The sequence below is a fragment of the Pan troglodytes genome, chromosome 4, assembly GCF_028858775.2.
Source record: "Pan troglodytes isolate AG18354 chromosome 4, NHGRI_mPanTro3-v2.0_pri, whole genome shotgun sequence".
NCBI lineage: Eukaryota > Metazoa > Chordata > Mammalia > Primates > Hominidae > Pan > Pan troglodytes.
Window position 1 is genome coordinate 9,764,917 of NC_072402.2, and position 15,969 is coordinate 9,780,885.

General features: G+C 41.1%; 1 protein-coding gene across 4 annotated transcripts in view; it reads right to left on the reverse strand.

The window, feature by feature from the left end:
- The window catches only part of SEMA5A (semaphorin 5A), a 500,732-nt gene that overhangs the window by 75,317 nt on the left and 409,446 nt on the right, over nt 1-15,969 (reverse strand). For all 4 annotated transcript variants that reach the window (XM_016952939.4, XM_054684172.2, XM_054684169.2 and 1 more), the window contains 2 exons: nt 7,056-7,237; nt 3,415-3,558 (listed from right to left, as the gene is read on the reverse strand). In XM_016952939.4, the coding sequence (XP_016808428.2) occupies nt 3,415-3,558; nt 7,056-7,237 (326 nt within the window). The remainder of the gene's footprint in view (nt 1-3,414; nt 3,559-7,055; nt 7,238-15,969) is intronic.

Genomic DNA, 15,969 nt, shown 5'->3' on the forward strand with positions numbered 1-15,969 from the left:
CCAGACAGCCTCTTCCACATGTGGGCCTGATGTAAATAATAAGGTTCTGGACTTTGGGGAGATTCCTTAATGGGATAAGACTGAGGGACCTTGAAAGTGGGTGAAATGCATTCAGCATGTGAGGGGTAGGGATGTGAATGACTGGGGAACAGAGAATCAACTCTGGCAGATAGACTCTATGGTGACCCTAGTGAGCTCTGCCTCCTGATATTCATACCCTGTGTCATCACCTCCTCTAGGTTGTGGAGGCCTGTGTCTTACTTCCAACCAACAGAATATGGCAAAGGGGTGAGATGTCACTTTTGTGATTATGTTACATAAGTTTGTAATGCCCATCTTGCAAGGAGACTGTCTTTCCTGCTAGATTTTAAAAGGCAAGTGACAACACCAGGAAGGATCGCTTGGCAGGAAACTGAGAGTGGTCTCCAAATAACAACTATGTAAGGAATTGAGGTCTGCAGTTTGACAGCCCACAAAGAACTGAATACAAACAACAACCACATGATCTTGGAAGTGCATCCTTCCCCAGTGGAGCCTCAGATGAGACCACAGTTCTGGCCCATGTTTTGATTGAAGCCTGCTGAGGCCCCAAGCAGAGGATCTATCTAAGCCATATAGGAATTCCTGACCCACTGGGACTATGAAATTTCAAAAAGAAATGTGTGTTGTTTTGAGCCACAAAGTTTATGGAACTACCACTACACAGCAGGAGGAAACTAGCACAGATAATAACATTTGCATCTTGATAATATTTACAGACATCCATTTCTTCCTTTTGTTAGTAGCCTCTCTGGGAGTTGGTGCTTCTACTCAGTTCTTGCTACTCCAGAAAATCTTTTCAAGGAAATGTCAGAAGAGAAAAAGAAACTGTCTATATGTTTTAAAGTACATGTAAAAATTAAGCTAGAGTTATTTTTCAGAAAAAAAATTATGTAAATACTTCTGAGATTTTTGTTGCAACAAAGCTCCCATTGAATAATTCCACACACTGGAGATGTCACAGATGAAAAATCACTAACTATAAACCTACCATTAACTTAGGGAATCTTTTGGGAAGATCAATTCATTATCTTGTGGCTACCCAGGATTTCTTGAGGGTTGATGGTGTTTAAATAAATATGATATACATGTATTAATTATTTTGTATGCCTAGTTCTTAGTCTTTTGTATTCTCCCATGGAGATCATAGTCTCCTTCAATCTTGAGTTTAGTCCTCAAACATCTGCATTGTTGGAATCAGAATGCTTTTATATTTCTTAGGTGAAGAGACCTTTCATATAACATGGCAGAGACATCTAAGAACCTATTGCTTATGAAGACCACAGAGGAAACTTTAGGTACTTGGTTTTCCTGGTTTTCATTAATCTCCCAGTAGCCCCCTAGAAAGACTATTCAATAGAAAAGCTTAAATTCTATAAAAATTTTACATAGTCCCTGTTCTTACTATCCATCTATTATTTAAATTCATGTTTTCCTCCATTGAGCAAATGCTAATCTACAAATGAACATTTCTTCTTTACAAAAGGAATATTTTACATATAAGTCCCTCAAACACACTTGTCATCTTTATTGAAGACACCGCTGTATCTTTTCCTGAAGACACCGCTGTATGAAAAATCCTATGTGGATGCAAACGTACGCATATGTTAGCCACAGTGTTAATCAGCCTCTTCCTTCCTGTGTGATCAGCCTGGGAATGGTGATAACACATGCTAAGTTTGTGGTGGTGCCTTAACTCTAGGGAAGCCTTTGCACAGATGGAAGTGACTTTGCCTGGATGGGTTGTACAGGTTGAGCATCCCTTAGCTGAAATGTTCAGGACAATTAGTGTTTTGGATTTCACATTGTTTCAGATTTTGGAATATTGGTGTATATATAATGAGATATCTTGGGGATAGGACCCAAGTCTAAATACAAAATTCATTCATTCACACATCAAATATACCATATACACAAAGGCTGGATGTAGTTTTATATATTTTAAATAATTTTTTGCATAAAACAAAGTTTTGACTGCATTTTGAAGGCAAAAGTCAAAAAACCGTGTGGAAATTTCCACTTGTGGCATCATGTCACTGCTAGAAAAGTTTTGGATTTTGAAGCATATTGGGTTTCAGATTTTCAGATTAGGAATGTTCAACCTGTCCTAGGTGACAATTCATAGCATTTAAAAACTTCCAACCAATTTAAAATTGTACAAGGCTTGGAAATAATAGGGAGACAATTCTTCCATAATAGGCTTTCCCACTTATCAACTGGTGTTAGAAAATGACAGGCTTGCACAAGACTGTCTCAGGGACTGCTTAAAATACGACAAACCCTGCTTGGTAAAAATCATCTTCATTTCCTGTTAGTCAAAAGGAGTGAAATCTTAATTGGCAAGTGAGGAACACACTTGAAGAAAAAAAGGAATGATTCTCCTTAGTTGATTTTAGGTTGTAGTAAATACCTAATAGAGAGCTATCTAAACAGTAAGTCTGTTGGTTCTGTTCGTATAAATACTAAATGCATAGCAAATAACTATATACAGTATTTTTATTCGAGGTTCCAGTGAGCTCATGTCATCAAATATAAACCTGCTACATTTTAATTAAAATGCACTGAAAGTCATTCAATAAGTTTATATTAGTATAGCTGAATAAGAATCCTGAAAGCATTATGAAATTTACCTACTTGAATTCTTTCCCAATAGTGACAAATTAGAATAAACATTAATAGTATATTTAATGCATATTAAGACAGATTCAATGATCTTGCAAAACAGATTCAATGATTACGATTGCAGAGGTTGAGCCTGAAACCAAATGTCTAATTCTACACCAAGGAACAAATTGTTAAATCCAAGACTAAATCAAAATGTTGCCATGATGTGCTGAAAGCTCAAAATACACGTGGAAAAGAGCCCCCAGTTTGGGTTGTGCTGCAGCTTCATTGAGGGTATTTCTGAATATGCCCTCCCATGCCTTCCAGAGGATTAACTGAGTTCTGAGGAAAACCCTACCGCACCTGCCCAGTAGTGTCTGCATCCGGGACCTTCTTAGGTCCTGCTTGGAACTGGAGCTTTGAGATCTGTCTGGTTAAATTCTCACAAGAGTTAAGTCTCCTGCAGACGTACTTCCAGAGTCTCCAGGAGCCTAGCACAGCACAGAGGTCCCTGGGTACTCTAATCCCTTGGCAATTGCTCAGCGGAGCCAACCCAGCTGTGTAGGCACCAGAGCAGCCCAGTGATGCTGTCAACGAGGCTTTGATCAAAATTAAAGGATGCCAGGAAAAGAAGAGGACGACTGGCTCAGCGGAAAGGGATGCCACACATAAGCTTAGGCAGATCCAAAACTAAAACCGCGGGGAACTCGACCTGGCCGGAATGACAGTAAGCGTGAGGCTGGCGGTGCTGGCAGCAGGGTGGGCACGTACCTTTCCTCGCGGTTCTGTCCCACGCACACCCGGCCCCCGTGCCTGGGAGTGGGGTTGCTGCAGGAGCGCTGCCGCACCTGGAAGCCGATCCCACAGGTGGTGCTGCAGGGAGACCACGAGGTCCAGGGAGTCCAGCCTCCATTCCTGAGGGAAGGGAAGCAATGCAATCATTAGGTCCCGCAGGCTCAGAGTCCAAGCCCTGTCTGCACCCACGGCCAAATGCCTGTGTTCCCCAGGAGGATCACGCTTGGGGCTGCTCAGGAGAGAAAACACCAGCCAGGGGACTGAATGGACTGCACCCTGTGAATCTCAATTCCTGTTTCTGCAGCCCCCAGGCATCTGGTTTATAGCCAAGATAGGAAATTTGAGAATAAAGTTTTAAGTGTGCTATAAATAATGGACTATATTGGAAACTATCAAAAAACTTGAGTCATGAAAATATTAAACTAATAAAGAATAAGGTTATTTCACTGAAAAGCATTTAGAAATGAATCCCTACACCTCTACAGTTTAGGATTTTTTTGACTCGTATAATATCATTTATAATCTATGAGAAGTGCACCTTTGGACAAAAAGCTCATCTAAAACTGCCTAAAATGCTATCTTTTAAAATCTATTAATATCAATGAAAATCAGTAACTTTCCTGATAGCATCAAATTGATAAAGAGTGTTGTATTGTTAGAATAACTATCAAAGATTTAAAACGAAAATGTTGTATTGTTAGAATAATATTCAAAGCTTTAAAACAAACTTTATTAAAAATTTAAAAAGGATGTTTAAATTCAGATTATTGGCTATCTTTTCACAGACAGAGACATAAAGAGTGCAAATAAGAAGTGCAAATTGCATATAACTAACCATGTGTATTTATGTTATTACACATACAGAGTAATGTAGATATATAAAAATATAAAATAAAAACAGGATGAACCAATTTAAAAAATTTTTTTAATTCTATTGACAGCTCTAGAAATGTTTTAGTATTGTATTTTTTCCTTAAAATGCTTGTATTCAGACTGGTTATAATTTAAGTGTCCCCCTTAACACGTTGCTCCTGCTATTAAAAAATGCATAGTTTTTTTTAATTTTATGTGTTAAAATATATATTAAATCCAGATTCCAAACTTCCACATAGATGGTCTACTTCATGCAGAATTTTTTTACTTCTGCAATCACATATGCATTTCTTTAGATATTTGTCACCTTCATCCATAAGATTTACATTTCCTATGAAAAAATATTAGCTCACATTAATTCTCATTTTTACCTTGTGTATTTCCTTTTAAAACATGGAGGTCAACAACTATGCCACTGAAGGTCCTGCTATAAATAATATGTTGAATATATCATATTAAAAATAATTTCAAATAAAAATTTTTCTGAGAAAATTCTTAGAATATTTCATGTTTTCCTACTTTACTGAAATCTAATGATTTAATAAAATATGTAGTAATAACTTTATGTATGATATTATAATAAAACTGCTCTATAATAATATAACCAAAATTATCACACAATAAGACAAATCTTTCCACATTTCTTATAAAGATAATCAGCTAGTATCTTATACCCTGCTACCTAAAATCTTAAAAATTATCCATGTTATTCACTGAATTATATTTAAAAATTTAAATAGCAGTTTTAATATAAATAAATTACATTTAATTTGCAAAGTTTCATTACATGTGCAAAAAGTTGTTAGATCATGCAGCAAATGGTGCTTTGAAATTTGTTTGGAAACTCTTCATTTTTTAAATATTTTAGCAAATGTGGATTGATTTTTTTTTTTTTTTTTTTTTTTGAGACAGAGTCTCGCTCTGTCGCCAGGCTGGAGTGTAGTGGCTCTAACTCGGCTCACTGCAACCTGCGCCTGCCGGGTTCAAGAGATTCTCCTGCCTCAGCCTCCCGAGTAGCTGGGATTACAGGCATGTGCCACCATGCCCAGCGAATTTTGTATTTTTAGTAGAGATGGGTTTTCTCCGTGTTGGTCAGGCTGGTTTTGAACTCCCGACCTCAGGTGATCTGCCCACCTCAGCCTCCCAAAGAGTTGAGATTACAGGCGTGAGCCACCATGCCAGGCCACAAATGTGGAATTTTATGACATATTCCATTTACAATATATGGAACATGTTTGTATATAGGGTAGTAACTAAATAAAAGTGTATATAAGTAATAGGAAAAGAATATCTGAGGAAAGAAATGAATGCAGCTTTACACGTATATGTCTATTACCCAGACCTGAGTTTCCATACTTCTAAATGCTGCTTAGAGGCAGACACAGTGACCAAACAAGTCACATAAAGTAAACAGAGATCAGGAGGGGGTCACTTTCACGATTATTAGTACAAAGCAATCCACTTACGCTTTTAAAGCCTCATTAAAACTAGTTCACTTCCTAGATTTTTAATCTTAAAATAACTACTAGTTGCATTGCAGCTCTGCTTAGAAAATGACTTTCCAGCTAGAGCAAGAACTGAAGACATATCAATAAATAAGTTATAGCAATTCATTTGATAATCTTTTTCCATGAAACAATATGAGCAAAGAGTATTAGCTACTTGTTGTAATCTTCAACAACAGCAGTTTGATAGTTTTTGTAAGTTTTATCCAGGCATCTGTGGAAATCATTTCATTTAATACAAAGCATACAGTACATAATGCAATGTTGACATGCCTGTGTCCTCTGCAATACAAAACAAAACAAAAAAAACCCTAATCTCTGTGGCCCTGATTTGCTCCTTTCACCTTGGTGGTGAGAAAAATGTGAGCAGAGGGCAAAGTTGGCCTTTTGCTCCTGCACTTTACTTTCCTGGCCTGCATGTGCCTGCATGACCTGGGCTCTCCTACAATTTGATCACCCAATCTGATTTCCACTGTTAGTGACTTCATAAACAATTGTCCCAGAGACTTTTTTTTTCATTCTAAGTGGGCTCATGGAAAGCAGATAATATGTTTAAAAAATACTGCAAATTAATGAACAAGTGACAAAGAAGCATAAAGACTGATCTCAGAAGTGTTCCTGATACTTGCTTTAAAATTTCTCTGTGATCATGGTGTTATAGGTGCAGGGGATGGAGAGCAAACAGAATATAGTTGTAAAATAAATAAATAAATATAACAAACACCACCACAGTAAGCAGAAGCAACAGGAAAGCTATTCAATAGGTTATGTTATTTAAACTGCTCTATTGATTACCCAGTGCCTAACGTTAGCTCAGGTGAGGTGCTCTGAGCTCCAATATCCTACGGAGTAGAGCAAGTTGATCAAGGACTTGGCTTCTTCTACCTCCTAACCTAGTGTTATTATGTCCTACCTTTAATGGAGTATTTCTAGATATATTCCATGAAAAGATTATTAAATAACATGGATGTTTTCCTTAAACAAAGCCAATCATATTGTCCAAATTGTAAATGCTTTTCCTAATCTAATGAAGAGTATGTGAATAAGTGTCGATCTGTAATCCAATTTATAGTTTAAAATCTCCTTCCAAAAATCATGTAAGTTTTAAATGGTGAATGTCCCTGGTGTTTCACCACAGTTCTCTCCAAAAGGGAGTTATATTATAAATGATGTCCCAAACTCCTCGAGAATCTGAGTTTAATACACAGCAGCACAACTGGCGTGTTCTGAGCGGCACACCTGGAACAGTTGGCGATCTCCATGCCAGGGCCCTCGCACTGCCAGCCACCACACTGCGGGGCCGGGCTGTCGCAGGAGCGGGTTCGACAGAGGCAGGATCCCACGGCGCTGCCATCTGTGTGCGTGCAAGGCGTCCACGGAGACCACACGCCAAAGTGTCCATCCACAGTGAGATTCCTGGTCTAGGAAGCAAAACCAAGCAGAGGTGTCAGAAAAGGTTAAAGCTGAACACATAATAGAGTAAAAATTAAAAATCCCTCATAAGACAATCAAAACTTCTCTAGAATTTGTTGTTGTTGTTTTTGCAATTAGAAAAAGGGCCAGGCGCGGTGGTTCACGCCTGCATCCCAGCACTTCAGGAGGCCAAGACGGGCAGATCATGAGGTCAGAAGATCGAGACCATCCTGGCTAACATGGTGAAACCCCGTCTCCACTAAAAATACAAAAAATTAGCCTGGCATGGTGGCGGGTGCCTGTAGTCCCAGCTACTCAGGAGGCTGAGGCAGGAGAATGGTGTGTACCTGGGAGGTGGAGCTTGCAGTGAGCCGAGATCGCGCCACTGCACTCCAGCCTGAGGGAGGGATCGAGACTCCGCCTCAAAAAAAAAAAAAAAAAAAAAAAAAAAAAAAAAAAAAAGATTGCATAAGGGAGTATTTCAACGTAAAGCAGCAGAGGTGATTGCTGGAGATGGTGAGGAAGAAGCAGGGAGGGAGGCAGGGGGAAAGGGGAGACAGAAAATGAGAAGAGGAAGATGAAGAAGAAGAAGGAAAAGCAGGAGGGGGAGGAGGAGGAAAGGAAGGAGAAGAAAAAGGAGAAGGAGAAGAATGATGGGAGGAGGGCTGAGAAGAGAAGAGGAGGAGGAGGAGGAGTGAAAGATACTAGTGACTTGGCAATCAAGTTATGGCCAAATTGTCCACTAATTTGGAAAATCCAAAACTAAGAGGAACTGGAGTGAAAAATCACAGCTGCACAAACCCATTGCATGTTTATGTGCCTTTAAAAAATGAAAGCTTAGGAACATTTATCATTAAAGACTTGGTTTGGCTCTCAAACTGAAAGCATTCAATTCAGAACATATTTAAAGAGTATCTATTAAGCAGCTGCAGCGCTTCTCTTTGTTAAGCATATCCCAGTCAAACCTGTTTTCTGATCAACTTCTAAGAGCTTATGGGCCAGTGAGAAACAGCTAGACACATAACTATTACTCCATGTAGAATCTGACGATGGATTCACGAACAGGGGCATCGGAGCAGAGGAGAGAACACCCAACATGCTCACAAGGTCTGGGAAGAGCAAGGAGCCTGGGTTGAGTCTTAAAGAGTGAAGAAAGAGCCAAGTAGAGGGGCTGGCAAGGGCTGGCAAGGATGAGGGCAGAGGAATGAGGCTGCCAAATGCGAAGGGCACATGGGCATTCCCCATCAGTGTGGGGTGAGCTGGTGGTTCAGGGGAGCAACACCAAGGACTGAGGAGGAACCCAGGGCAGGGACCTCATGGGGAGGGGTCAGAGAGCCCCCTGAGCTTGCTGGTGTGGCACCTCTGAAGGCACTCAAGGGGAGGGCATGACATCGCTGGGACATGCATGACCAGCTCTGGTGTGGCGGAGGCACCAGCATGTACCTGGCTCATTGAAGAAGGGACAGCTTCTTGCCAAATCTGATAAGCAAATCTGCTCAGGAGGTGGCAGTGCTGCTGGAAGGAGAGACTCATGGGGCACAGCCTTACATCACATGCCCAGAAACCAGCAAACAGATCTCTCCTCAGAAAGGCAATGGGAAGAAGGCCTAAGTCTAAGCCTCCTGTTTTGGTTGTTGTTGTTTTTGAGATGGAGTCTCGCTCTGTTGCCCAGGCTGGAGTGCAGTGGTGTGATCTTGGCTCACTGCAACCTCCACCTCCCAGGTTCAAACGATTCTCATGCCTCAGCCTCCTGAGTAGCTGGGACTACAGGCACCTGTGACCACACCAGCTAATTTTTATATTTTTAGTAGAGACAGGGTTTCACCATGTTGGCCAGGCTGGTCTCGAACTACTGACCTCAAATGATCAGCTCTCCTTGGCCTCTCAAAGTGCTGGGATTACAGGCATGAGCCACCATGCACGGCCTCCAAACCTCCTAATATTAATATGGAAACTTCAGCATCCTTGAGAAAATCTGACCAAGGAAGACCTTTGGTGATGAGTGAACCGCATGCTTTCACCTTGCCCTCTGCAGCTGGGTGCACCCCTCCTCCTCTGCCAGAGTTCTCTTCCAGAACCATCCACTACCATCGGAAAGGCTCATCATCCTCACATGAAACAACTCACAGGAAACAACTCTATGTACCATACAGTTCATTCTCTTCAGGTTACAAACTATACCCATACTTCGCCATTTCAGAATAATGCTGACACCGTATTTTGTGGGTAAAAATATAGGCAAACTTTACTTTTGATACATCATTGACCCAAATACAATAGGAACTAACATGAAAAGTGTTCGTTGTTTTTGACATGACCGGTTGGCCAAATCCAATTGCTATAATTATGACTATCCCTCCTTTCTAACCAACCCTCTAACATTTTCTATCCAGTAAGGTGGATGGGATTGGGAATTTCCTTCCATACCTGGCTATTTATGTAAGAAACTGTGGCAAAAGGGACAGAATGGAGCTGCACCATCTGTTAGAGCAATTCTTTTCTTTTTGTAAATTTTACTTTAAGTTCTGGGACATATGTGCAAAATAATCAAGTTTGTTACATAGGTATATATGTGCCATGGTGGTTTGCTGCATCTATCAACCCATTACCTAGGTTTTAAACTCCACATGCATTAGGTATTTGTCCTAATGCTCTCCCTCCCCCTCACAACCCACCCTCCAACAGGTCCCAATGTGTGATGTTGCCCTCCCTGTGCCCATGTGTTCTCATTGTTCAACTCCCATTTATGAGTGAGAACATGCAGCACTTGGTTTTCTGTTAGAGCAATTCTAAGTGATACACTGGATCCTACCCAAGAGGAAAATATCCCCATTTCCAAGGTCTCAGTGGCCTCCCTATTGGCTAAGATGAAAAGACAGTGCCTACTCTGATCATGAGGTTCTCTGAAGACCATAGAGCTTTCTTGGAGAACCAAGCCTTGCATGACAACGTGACTCAAGCCACTAATATAGAAGATTCTGTGTTAAAGAGGCAAAGACCCTACCATTTGGGATTTTCAACATTCTCCTTTCACCTCTTTATCAGCCCTCCCTCTTGTCTCCAGCCAAAGGACTCCTGTGTCAGTGGATAAGAGGTCACTTTCACTGTGAGCAAACGTAGTTCCTATGCTTACACATCCTCGCCTGCTTTCACATCCAGACTCCTGCTTGCTGTGCAAACATTGCTAGTATTGTTTTGACAGTCAAAAGCACGTCTCTTGTTCATGGAGCCAGCCTCAAGCAATAACAGTGGTCAGACAGAATATTTGCATCATAGCTACACAATATATAGGTCTGTACTATTTTGACTCTTTGCAGTGTGGGCCCAGTTAAGAAACCTTCTAGGGCTGCTGAAGGCCCCAGCAGACACCACCATGGGAGCTGTGACCATCCTAAGCCTGCAGGTGGGAGGGAGGACAGGGTGGCTGGAGCAATCCTTAGTTGAAGGGGCTAAGGGAGTGATACCCCAGTCTCATTCCTCCTGCCCATGCCTCTCATTACCTGAGCCCAAGGTCACAAGACAACAAGGGAAAGAGGATCGGACATTGGATGTGAGGAAGGTCAGACCCTTGAGGCAGAGAGTTAGTGGGGAGGGAGACTGTTTGAGAGGCTCTCTGGGACATTTGTTCATCCTTTGCCTCACTTCTCTATGAAGGTGTAACAGCTCCAAGAGTTCATCTTGCCCTCCACTCAGAAAGCCAAATGCACTGGGAACAACAGGAATGACAGCCAAAAAAAAAAAAAAAAGAGCTGAATTATTACAGGGCCAGGCAAGTGAGGAGAACAGAAAGAAATTCCTCAAGCCTGACTCCCTGAGAATTCAGAGGCTAGGGGTTTTTGAGGGTACTTTGGCAGGCCGGGGTGGGGAACTGAAACAGTTGATGAAATCACAGCAGGGTTCAAACTGCCTTCAGGCAGCTGAGTCAGTTCCTGAGAGGGGGTCTCGGACTACAGGACAGCTTTTGGTCAGCTGAAGTGCTAAATCTGAAAAATATCTCAAAGACCACTTCTTTAGGTTTCACAATTGCAATGTTATCTATAGGGGTAAGTTAGAGAAGTTATAAATCTTGTGACCCCTGGTTACCTGAATCTGTGGTAACCAGCTTAAAGAAAAGCAGACTAAATGTCAGCAGGTCATTGTTCATGCCTATTCTTCAGCAAAGGTCAAGCCCTTACCATTGTGAATACAGTTTCAATCTCTGAATATGAGGACAGGGAGGTAAGTTTTCCTTGCCTCAAAATTTAACCATAAACTAAATTCCTCTCACAGTTATCTTGGCATTGGTCTCTGTGTTATTATATGCAAAACAAAATTACATAAAACAGTTTAGCCTGCGACGTTAAAAGCAAGGTGGAATCAGTCACGCTGGAATTCTCTCATCACTTCTAATTCTGCAAAGGCTGTTTCAGAGGTGTGAGGGGTCATTCAGGTTGGGATGCTATGGAGGTCAAAGCAGTTCTATCTTGGATGCTAATCCACCATGTTGACTTCTGATTAACCCAAGTTCTGGGAATGCCTCTAAGATTTCCAGTTTACCTATTGTTCCTTGTGTAAGAGCATGTACTTAGCGCAAACACTGCCCTTCAGCAAATTCCTAGGCATTCCCTCTGAAGCACATATACACTTTCCCTATGGCACATAAGCCCTGGGAATAATGGCATGGAGATCTACCTGTCCTGCAGCTGCCCAAGAGCATATTTCTCTCTGTAAGTTCCCAATAAACTCACCCTGTACCGACAAACTGACTTTGTCTGCCTCACTCTTTGGTTTCTTGGGTCCTTCTGTGTTTGGGGGTTTATTTGCATATACATCCCTTTCATGAAGCAGATGCATTTGTGATTTCTTTGAAGGTTTATAAATCCCCCTAATATTAATCGGAAACATTTGACATGGCAGAATTGGGACAAATTAGAGAATTTGAGGCAAAGAAGAGCTTTCCAAGCCCCTTTGGTCTCCATTTTCTCATCTAAAATACAAAGGAAATGACCAGGGAGGTTCCTAGGATCTCCTTAGCTCTAAGAGGTCGTGAGGAAATCCTAAACTCATGATGATATAGATGATAGAAATATCTAAGACTGTGAGGCCAGAAGGAAGTACAATATGATGGTGACAACCGAATGAAGACGGAAACAGAAATCACTCAGAGTTCCAGTCCACGTGATTCCTTAAAATAATCTCCTGTCCTGGAGGGAACCTGAGAATTTCCACTTTTCCAAAGAGGCTAAGGTAGGGACACCAGCCAAGGTAAATGGATTTTTATGAAGAAAGTACTTTGAAAAAAAGAGGATTTGCATTCATTATGGGAATTATTCCTCACCATTGTGAGGTGGAGCAGAGGGAGGAGGAATCTATGGTGAGTTGGGCTGGCACCACCGGCCATGCTTCTGAACCTCAAACAGGACATATCTGAGGCCAGGGTTGAATCCTGACTAGGCTATAAGCCAATCATGGCAACCCCTTCAGTTGGGCCAGTGCTGGGTCTAGAAACCGACATGTGACCCAGTTCTGGCCAATGAGACTCAAGAGGACACTGCAAGAGGTTTCTAGAAACTATTTTCATTCAAATGAAGAGGAGGAAGCTTTCTCTGCTCCTTCTCTTCCTTCCTGCTTTGGACATGGTTATGTGTGAATATGATACTTGGCAATCCTACTGCCATCTTGTGAGCAAGAGAAGGCCTAGGGAATCAAAGACTTGCTCATCTGCTGTCCTGCCTGAATTCGGCAGCAGAATCAGCCCTGAAACTGCTGCCTCACGATGTACCACAGGATGAAAATAGTCCTTTATTAGGCCCTATTCATAGGAAATTTAATTACCATTAGGCATACACAGTCTATATGATTTAATCTCTTTATGCTATTTTTATAGAAAAATTAAACTAAGATTCATATGAATTTGATAATATCCCAAAGAATCCCTAGCTAGTTATTTGGAAGATGTATTTTTAAGCACTGGTCTTCCTTTTCTCCACTGCCCCAGAGTTTCTCCACATCGGCACTATTGACATTTGGGCTGGATAATTTGTTGTAGGGGCTGCCATGTGCATAACAGGATGTTTAGTGACACCCCTGGCCTTCACCCACTGGATGCCAGTGCCCTATCACCCCCAGATGTGACAACCCAAAATGTCTCCAGACATTGCTAAATGACCTTGGGGCAACTTTTTTCCTGATTGAGAACCACTGCACCAGACATTCTTTGTTCGTTTTCTTTTGGCCTAGCATGAATTAGTAGGGTCTTAAGCAAAGAGATGCTATAAATGTTCTCTTTCCAAATATATGAATCGGCAAAAGAGGAGCTCATAAGAAAGGCACAGGGAAATAGAGGAAGAACTTGAAATAAGTGATGGCTAATGAAAGAATGAAGAGGAGAGAGGCAAATAAAATAGAGCAGAAACAGTTACCAAACCCTGGAAAGAAAAGGAACTGCATTGGGCAAATCATAGTGAGAACACACAGCAATTGCACTCTGGCAGGGTAAGAATGTGAGATTCAGTTTCTGGCCATGGCCAGAGTAGTTGAAGACTTTAAGGGCAGCGTTTTCAATCCAGGATCACTGTAGTTAGTTCTACTACATTTCAGAATGAGGACTTGCAATCCTTAGAAAAGTACATGGGTCTTTGGGTGCAGGTTCTCTGTGTTGCATTTAAGCACTTGCTCATTTTGACCCTGAGTATATTCGTGTAAGAATCTGCCTAGAAAGCAGATCCATGAATAACAATCTAAGTTCTGTGGCTTTACTTTTTCATATGAATACATATTTTTATATTTTCTTAGGCTTCCTTAAACAGACATCAGACATATATCTAGAATAAATTATCTGTAGTTGTGCTATCTTCTAGATTTCTGCAATGCAAGTTTCTATTAGGGGTATGTGTATTATACTATTTAATATTAAACATTAGACCTTAGCGAGACATATACCATGTAGTGGTAGTTTCGTGTATGCCAGGCACTGTGCTTTACATGTATTAACTCCTTGAATCTTCAACACATCTGTAGCACCTACAGCCCATTCTACAGATATGAAATGGGCTGAGATATGATAAGTAAGTTGCTCAAAGTCACTCTGGTTGTAAAAGACCCAAGAATCAAACAAGCTAGTCCAGAGCCTATGATCTCAACCACTTCATTCTGTAAAGTAATTTGTAGATCCTTCTTTGGTGAGACTCTCAAAGAAATTAGCTTCAAGTAATTTTACCCCCAACTCTGTAATAGCAAATTTCCCTTCATCTAGGAAATAGCAGGTTTCCAAGTGCTAGCTAAGGAAGATTCAATTTTGTTACCAAGCACCATCTACAATCCTATATTTGATTTGTTCATGTCCATTTCATTAATTTCAACTGACCAAGGATGTAGATGCATTTGGTGAGTGCAGAGGTCCCTGGAGTTCATCTTTAGATTCTTACTGTATTCCAACCACTATTGTTTCATGACTTAATTGAAGTCTTATTTTTCTATTCTGATATTTTTTCAAAAATTAAAAAAAATCTTCCTTTTTAAAATTTTCATGTACGTTTTGCCATAGAATGTAACAAAACAGAATGTTAGATATGCTCCTCAGGAAAGCTTGTCTCATGCTATGATATCAACTAAGTATCATCCCTAAGCCTATCTCTGCAAATGAGTTACACAGGAAATGCAGGGCCTCCAAAAAAACTAAGCTGAAGCACTGTGCAGCCTCTGATAGGATGGGTGAACTGGGGCAATAGTTATCTAATACCTCTGAGCCCCACCTCTTCCATTTATAAAATGGAAGCAAAAATATCCATCCCTGGGGATCACAGTGAACATTAAATGAGATAATCCATTGAAAGTTGCCTCACATGGCACTGAGCACATGTTCCAGACATACAAGTAAACCTTAGTTCTCTTTTCTTTCTCTTATATTAAGATTCTATCACAAAATTCAGAAATAATCTCTCACCTACTCTCTAAGCATCATCTGTTGGTGACGACTGTGTCACCCCTGCTTTGGAAAGACGTTCAGAGCTTAGAAGGGCATTATCCTGAAGATTAGGGATAATGTCAAAAATGTTGAATTTAAATCCTGGTTTCTTTCCCAGTGCAGTTTTGGAACATTTGATAAACCCCTTAGACTATAGTCTATGGTACTGTCATCTAAAAGAGGGCTCTGGGCTTGATCATTGCTAAAGTCCCCTTTTATTCTAAAGACACTAACTACATAATGGCATTGAGGAGAATCCTGTTATTAGGAGACCCCTAGGTGTTTATTTGCTCTTTGTATTTTGTTACTTATTACATGATGTATGGCTCATTTTGCATTTCTGTAAAGGAATACCTGAGGCTGGGTAATTTACCAAGAAAAGAGGTTTATTTTGGTCACAGTTTTGCAGACTGGCCAAGAAACATAGTGCTGGCATCTGCCTCTGGTCCTACAAAGCTTACAATTATGGCAGAAGGTGAAAGGGGAGCAGATGTGTCACATGGTGAGAGAGAGAGTGAGAGATGCTAGGGTCTTTAAAACAACCAACTCTCAGCTGGGCGCAGTGGCTCACGCCTGTAATCCCAGCACTTTGGGAGGCCGAGGCAGATGGATCACGAGGTCAGGAGATCGAGACCATCCAGGCTAACACGGTGAAACCCCGTCTCTACTAAAAACACAAAAAATTAGCCGGGTGTGGTGGTGGGCGCCTGTAGTCCCAGATAGTCAGGAGGCTGAGGCAGGAGAATGGCATGAACCCAGGAGGTGGAAGCTTCAGTGAGCTGAGATCTCGCAACT